At 33.4% G+C, this 8,641-nt stretch overlaps 1 protein-coding gene across 1 annotated transcript in view; it reads right to left on the bottom strand.

The window, feature by feature from the left end:
* Positions 1-412: 412 nt before the first annotated feature.
* LOC139517951 (uncharacterized) overlaps positions 413-8,641 on the bottom strand; it is a 46,876-nt gene continuing 38,647 nt past the window's right edge. The window contains exons 3-5 of the mRNA XM_071309513.1: positions 6,840-6,910; positions 5,552-5,644; positions 413-1,348 (exon numbers count right to left, since the gene is read on the bottom strand). Of these exons, the coding sequence (XP_071165614.1) occupies positions 1,070-1,348; positions 5,552-5,644; positions 6,840-6,910 (443 nt within the window). The 3' untranslated portion in view covers positions 413-1,069. The remainder of the gene's footprint in view (positions 1,349-5,551; positions 5,645-6,839; positions 6,911-8,641) is intronic.

The raw sequence follows: 8,641 nt of genomic DNA, 5'->3' as shown, positions 1-8,641 counted from the left end.
TGAATATCATATATCGAAAGTAACTTTTATGGCTGATATTGATGTTTATGTATATATATATTATATAATGTTGTCTATTTTTATTTCTCTCAATATGTGACACTTTAATAAACTATTTCCTTCCTTTACTTGCTATTCTTATGTAAGAATTCAATTGCAAAAAACAACAACACTTGCAACTGTTTATTTAAAAACATTTAACATAAGTGATTTCAGTTTAATGAAATTCAATTAAAAGTGTTTTTAGATAAATCTGAGTATGACTTTATCTCATGTTGTGGTTACTATGTGTTACTGTAAATGGTTTGTAAAAGATGAGGCTTGAAAGTCTCGTCTTGTCTGAAATGTCGACGTAACTCTGGCACAAAACACATACTAGTATCGGATATGTAAAGAAATAATTGAAGGCGTGTTGTTTATATTCTAAATAATTTTTATTCATTTAAATCCATACTCAGATGATAATGGTCAATATATCTATATATTGTATAAAAATATATATTCAAATGTTAATATCCCGTTTCACATTTCATTTCATGAATACTAACAGACCTATTACATATTCATACTGTTTAAAATGATCCACACCAGTCTGTACAGTCTCTACACGGTAAGATAACACATACTTTGATTGATACATTGTACATGATTGATTGTCCCTCCGCTGAGGTAGTAGTGATTTGCCTATATGCATAAAACATACCTAACATGAATGTTTAAAGTATTATATATATATAATAGTATAATATACATTTTCTAGGAATATCGAAATGTATAAGTTGATGTTATTGAATATATTCAATATAATGCCATCATTTAAATAAAGACCATTCATTCATTACTTTACAATGTCAAGAGAACTATTACGTATATGTCACACAAAAGATAACGTATGTGTCATAACAACACATTATCAAATTTCACTCAAAAAAATTAAAGCTTATAGACAATACAGTATAACAAAAATCTAATAGTGGTCTATTTCCTTGCTCTAGGTGTTTGTGAAGAGATTAAAACGGACGCATTTATTTGCTCCAAACCAGACATATAAAATACAAATTATATTTATTTATGTATATTTTGGAGGAGAAGTGTTAGCTGTTACACATGGACCTTTACATGTTTTTCCACGAAATTTGCGCCAATTACATAACAAAACGGCGTTACAGCAATCAATGACCAGCACCAAAACAGCAGCTACAATAAACAAGGCCATCAAAGTGTCGTGATGTGAATGTCCACATTGCTTCTCCTTCTCACCGCAAGTGACAGCTCCTCGTATGATTTCACTTGAAGGATATCCAAGTAGTCCGAACGAAGCACACGTCAAGCCAAATAAAGCATTCCACTGTAAAGAAAGTAAATTACACGTATTATTAACAATTTGGATATCATTTTGATATACGAGTACAATGACGATTTTTTACGAAACAGTAATGATAGAGATTATTTAGTAACTCGTGATGCCTAACATTAACTTATTCTGTAATTCGTTACAAACACATATATATTGTGTTATACCCCATCCACTCCCAACCCTCAAACATTAACTTATTCTGTTATACCCCATCCATTCCTAACCCTCAAACATTAACTTATTCTGTTATACCCCATCCATTCCTAACCCTCAAACATTAACTTATTCTGTTATACCCCATCCATTCCTAACCCTCAAACATTAACTTATTCTGTTATACCCCATCCATTCCTAACCCTCAAACATTAACTTATTCTGTTATACCCCATCCACTCCTAACCCTCAAACATTAACTTATTCTGTTATACCCCATCCACTCCTAACCCTCAAACATTAACTTATTCTGTTATACCCCATCCATTCCTAACCCTCAAACATTAACGTATTCTGTTATACCCCATCCATTCCTAACCCTCAAACATTAACTTATTCTGTTATACCCCATCCATTCCTAACCCTCAAACATTAACTTATTCTGTTATACCCCATCCACTCCTAACCCTCAAACATTAACTTATTCTGTTATACCCCATCCATTCCTAACCCTCAAACATTAACGTATTCTGTTATACCCCATCCATTCCCAACCCTCAAACATTAACGTATTCTGTTATACCCCATCCATTCCTAACCCTCAAACATTAGCTTATTCTGTTATACCCCATCCATTCCTAACCCTCAAACATTAACTTATTCTGTTATACCCCATCCATTCCTAACCCTCAAACATTAACCTATTCTGTTATACCCCATCCATTCCCAACCCTCAAACATTAACGTATTCTGTTATACCCCATCCATTCCTAACCCTCAAACATTAGCTTATTCTGTTATACCCCATCCATTCCTAACCCTCAAACATTAACTTATTCTGTTATACCCCATCCATTCCTAACCCTCAAACATTAGCTTATTCTGTTATACCCCATCCATTCCTAACCCTCAAACATTAACTTATTCTGTTATACCCCATCCATTCCTAACCCTCAAACATTAACTTATTCTGTTATACCCCATCCATTCCTAACCCTCAAACATTAACTTATTCTGTTATACCCCATCCACTCCTAACCCTCAAACATTAACTTATTCTGTTATACCCCATCCATTCCTAACCCTCAAACATTAACTTATTCTGTTATACCCCATCCATTCCTAACCCTCAAACATTAACTTATTCTGTTATACCCCATCCATTCCTAACCCTCAAACATTAGCTTATTCTGTTATACCCCATCCATTCCTAACCCTCAAACATTAACTTATTCTGTTATACCCCATCCATTCCTAACCCTCAAACATTAACTTATTCTGTTATACCCCATCCATTCCTAACCCTCAAACATTAACCTATTCTGTTATACCCCATCCATTCCTAACCCTCAAACATTAACCTATTCTGTTATACCCCATCCATTCCTCACCCTCAAACATTAACTTATTCTGTTATACCCCATCCATTCCTAACCCTCAAACATTAACTTATTCTGTTATACCCCATCCATTCCTAACCCTCAAACATTAACTTATTTTGTTATACCCCATCCATTCCTAACCCTCAAACATTAACTTATTCTGTTATACCCCATCCATTCCTAACCCTCAAACATTAACTTATTCTGTTATACCCCATCCATTCCTAACCCTCAAACATTAACTTATTCTGTTATACCCCATCCATTCCTAACCCTCAAACATTAACTTATTCTGTTATACCCCATCCACTCCTAACCCTCAAACATTAACTTATTCTGTTATACCCCATCCATTCCTAACCCTCAAACATTAACTTATTCTGTTATACCCCATCCATTCCTAACCCTCAAACATTAACTTATTCTGTTATACCCCATCCATTCCTAACCCTCCATTCCTCACCCTCAAACATTAACTTATTCTGTTATACCCCATCCATTCCTCACCCTCAAACATTAACTTATTCTGTTATACCCCATCCATTCCTCACCCTCAAACATTAACTTATTCTGTTATACCCCATCCATTCCTAACCCTCAAACATTAACCTATTCTGTTATACCCCATCCATTCCTAACCCTCAAACATTAACTTATTCTGTTATACCCCATCCATTCCTAACCCTCAAACATTAACTTATTCTGTTATACCCCATCCATTCCTAACCCTCAAACATTAACCTATTCTGTTATACCCCATCCATTCCTAACCCTCAAACATTAACTTATTCTGTTATACCCCATCCATTCCTAACCCTCAAACATTAACCTATTCTGTTATACCCCATCCATTCCTAACCCTCAAACCTTAACTTATTCTGTTATACCCCATCCATTCCTAACCCTCAAACATTAACTTATTCTGTTATACCCCATCCATTCCTAACCCTCAAACATTAACTTATTTTGTTATACCCCATCCATTCCTAACCCTCAAACATTAACTTATTCTGTTATACCCCATCCACTCCTAACCCTCAAACATTAACTTATTTTGTTATACCCCATCCATTCCTAACCCTCAAACATTAACCTATTCTGTTATACCCCATCCATTCCCAACCCTCAAACATTAACTTATTCTGTTATACCCCATCCATTCCTAACCCTCAAACATTAACCTATTCTGTTATACCCCATCCATTCCTAACCCTCAAACATTAACTTATTCTGTTATACCCCATCCATTCCTAACCCTCAAACATTAACTTATTCTGTTATACCCCATCCATTCCTAACCCTCAAACATTAACCTATTCTGTTATACCCCATCCATTCCTAACCCTCAAACATTAACTTATTCTGTTATACCCCATCCATTCCTAACCCTCAAACATTAACCTATTCTGTTATACCCCATCCATTCCTAACCCTCAAACATTAACTTATTCTGTTATACCCCATCCATTCCTAACCCTCAAACATTAACTTATTCTGTTATACCCCATCCATTCCTAACCCTCAAACATTAACTTATTTTGTTATACCCCATCCATTCCTAACCCTCAAACATTAACTTATTCTGTTATACCCCATCCACTCCTAACCCTCAAACATTAACTTATTTTGTTATACCCCATCCATTCCTAACCCTCAAACATTAACCTATTCTGTTATACCCCATCCATTCCTCACCCTCAAACATTAACCTATTCTGTTATACCCCATCCATTCCTAACCCTCAAACATTAACTTATTCTGTTATACCCCATCCATTCCTAACCCTCAAACATTAACCTATTCTGTTATACCCCATCCATTCCTAACCCTCAAACATTAACTTATTCTGTTATACCCCATCCATTCCTAACCCTCAAACATTAACTTATTCTGTTATACCCCATCCATTCCTAACCCTCAAACATTAACCTATTCTGTTATACCCCATCCATTCCTAACCCTCAAACATTAACTTATTCTGTTATACCCCATCCATTCCTAACCCTCAAACATTAACCTATTCTGTTATACCCCATCCATTCCTAACCCTCAAACATTAACTTATTCTGTTATACCCCATCCATTCCTAACCCTCAAACATTAACTTATTCTGTTATACCCCATCCATTCCTAACCCTCAAACATTAACTTATTCTGTTATACCCCATCCACTCCTAACCCTCAAACATTAACTTATTCTGTTATACCCCATCCATTCCTACCAACAATCATTATCTTTTCTGTAATAACCATCCACTACAACCCACAAACATTAATTCATTGTGTTATATCCCATCCATTCCACCCACACACACGCTTCTCTGTTGAACAATATCACTGATCTTTTGAGTATAATATGATCAAAAAACAATTCTGCTTGCATTAGTAAATATCATGCATTCTTAACGATTCACCAATCATTTTTTTAGCCTTGAATACATGATCTCTCATGACCATTTACCTTTCCCAAACATTTTTAAGTTTGTATATTTGAGTTTTTTCACTTGTTTTTGTAAAATGTTTGTGTATCTATTGTTTAATAGTTATATAAGAACCCTACGACACTACAGAGTGTTTGATTATATATGTGATTTTTTCAAATGTTTTCAATGCTTCAATTCTTACTTTAAATACCCTATAATAAAGGTATATGACATACCAGGTTTCTTTCTTTAGCTGACTCCTCCCCTGTTGTTATAGATTCAGTAGCCTTGAAGTTAGCTAAAATACCTATTAATCCTAAAACAAATCCCTAAAAAATACAATGTATACATGAAATATTATCAGGCATTTGTATAGCAGGTATAAATGTATGGTTACAGAATAATTATAATATAGTATATAATATGTTACGACTTTTTATAAACCATCTATGCAATTTTTTCTCTCCAGAAATTCATTTATTTATTAAGTTTATGTTATAAATATCTTATCGTTCATTATTAAATCATTATTAAATCATTAATAAATCATTATTAAATTTTTTAGATGTTAGACCACCAATTACTCCCTCCAATTTATAACGTAAGTAGATCTACTCGGTCAAAAACTGGTGCATTTGATGTCATTGGTTACTAAAACTAACCAACAAATTGGCAGAAATGAAACTTTTGGTGAAAGAGAAATATATTGGGGCCATTGTAGCCAACATTTACTTGTTTATTAGTTTACATACAATAATGAGGATTAATACACTCCATAGTATACTAATTTAAGATTTCAAGAAATCCAGAAGTTATTTTTAGTTGTACCTCTACTGAGAGACCTCTGCTTTCTTATATGATTTTTAAAGGTGTGTTGAAAATTCGCATGTAGAAAGCTGATACATGTACAATTCAGGATATGCCTGGTTTCTATGAAGTTAAACTTATTAAGGTAAAATATCAAGAAAGCTGTGAAAATTTGAAAATTTGTTTGAACAGATAGGGACTTTTAATCTGGCACCTATTACCGTTCAAAAATGTCCCAACGTTAATCAAGCTTTTGGTATAAATGTCCCATCGTCTTTTTTTACGAGCTTTGGGTATAAATGACCCATTGTTTGTAAGCTTTGGTGGGAACGGACCTCTATAGCTTGCTATTCGGTGTCACCGTGTGTGCCAAGTCCCCGTTCTGAAGGCCATATTATGACCTATAATAGATAACTTTTAATCGATTGTGACTTGGATGGAAAGTTGTCTTATTGGCACCCATACCACATCTTATTTTTTTATTATTATAAATCTCCCATTGTTTATTAATCCATCGTTTATTTATCGAACTTTGGATTTAAATCTCCCATCGTTTATTGATCGAAAGATGAACGCCCGATTAAAGGGTCACCTATTTCAATTTGTATGTTCAAAGACCACGCCTCAATTATTTCTATTAACCTTCTTCATGGTTTCCTATCTTAATTTGTTCTTTTAAATACAAATGTATTTTACAAAAACATAACAAGTACTTACATAAACTCCGACATATATAGGTGAACCACCAATGATAGGGTAGCTTGCACCATCTTGGGTCGCTAGAATGGCTATTGGCTAAGTATTCAGTATAGTGTTGTTAGTGTGTGACAACATGTATGATTTTAAAAGTAGCTGTTTCAATCTTAATAACATGATTTTCTGAAAGGAGAATGATTCTAGTTTAGGGTTTTACATGTAAAAAGATAGTTATTTAGTCAGAAAACATAAAATTAGACCTAAATAGCATGTTGGACAGAGGTTATGTTGGACGTAACAGGACATTGAAAAATTGAATATTTTCCTTTTATATGAAGGCCTAGTTAATAAAATATATCAATTTTTCTCTGACAGTTCATAAGATCTTCAATTAAAGTATATCATTTTGTTAAATTTTTCAAAAACTAACTTATAAGTTGGAAAATCTTAAAATATGTCGGACAAACGGGGACATTTTTGGATGAGAATTTGTTCCATTTGCATCATTGAAAGTCAAAAACAAAATCAAAACTATGCTGTTTATACTAATATCTACAGCTGGTGTTCCTCAGCAAGAGGTAAAATGGTTCATTATTAAATAAATGGATAAAACAAAACCATAAAAAACTGTAGGACAAACATAGGACAGATTATATTCCCTGTCGGACAAACATAGGACAGAATTCATTAATTTACTGATCCTAATGGGAATTTAAAAATGGGCACCTCTTAAGAAGGGACTAGGAAGGGTCTGAGAACTATTTTTTAGTTTATGTGGACTTGTTAGTTGTTAACAAGGTTCTTTTTACTTTTAAAAAGCTGTTACGTCCGACATTAGAAGATTTTGTCCTACGGTTCGTCCAACAGAAAATTAATAGACTCTTGTTACGTCCTAATTTTCAAAATTATGTCAAATTTAGACTGTCAACAGTTTAAAACCTCTTTATTTTTCATTTATATGGTAGTATTTAAGGTTAAGTAATTGTCAAAGTAGAAGCGAAATTGATTCTGTGACTTGTGGTAGCCATTTTAGAGAATATCTTGGATGTTGGACGTAACATTTTTTTGGACAAATGTTGGATGTAACTTCCATCTCTTGGTTGGACAGAAAGAGTGTTCACCCCTTCAATGTCGTTGACCTCAAGTAAAAAGGAACAGTTGACAGCAATACCGTATGCACATCGCGATTGTAGTAAAATTTGTTGTCATAAACATTAAAAAAAACTTAAACTGAGTTGGCAACTTGCAAATGAAAATTGAAATGTTCGCCCGTAACGGTTGGACAGATTTTTCAAGAGTAAACTTTAATGACAATTCCTGAAAAAAATAAAACTTTCTGCTGTAACTTCATGATGAATTATCACATTTTAGTTAATAAGCTCAAGCCTCAAGATATTTTGTGCATTTAATTGCCCTCTATTGTTACATAACTTATATTTCATTTTCACATAGGAAGAAGACAGAAAATGTTAGTCCAACAACATGATCATTTAAAATTGTTTTTAATCCTTATTTTTCGATGATTTTTCATGTTTTAGTGTCCTTAACCTTGCCAACCCTATTGTTTTACCTGAAAATCCTTTTTACCTAGTTGCCATTCATACAAAAAGGTTAATAAAACAATTTTGATTTTGGGTCATTCGACCATGTCACAAAATAAGCATGCAAAAAATAGGGAATTCAACACTTCATTTATAAAATACTTTATTCAACAATAAACTTTTCATATGAGACTGTTTATATTATCTCTTCATCATTCAGTGAATTGATGAGCTACCTGCATTAAAACTCAAAATAATTTAAAATATGAAAAAAAATGCATT

Source organism: Mytilus edulis, chromosome 3 (genome assembly GCF_963676685.1).
Source record: "Mytilus edulis chromosome 3, xbMytEdul2.2, whole genome shotgun sequence".
In the NCBI taxonomy this organism is placed as follows: domain Eukaryota; kingdom Metazoa; phylum Mollusca; class Bivalvia; order Mytilida; family Mytilidae; genus Mytilus; species Mytilus edulis.
This window is presented reverse-complemented; position numbering and strand designations above follow the sequence as displayed.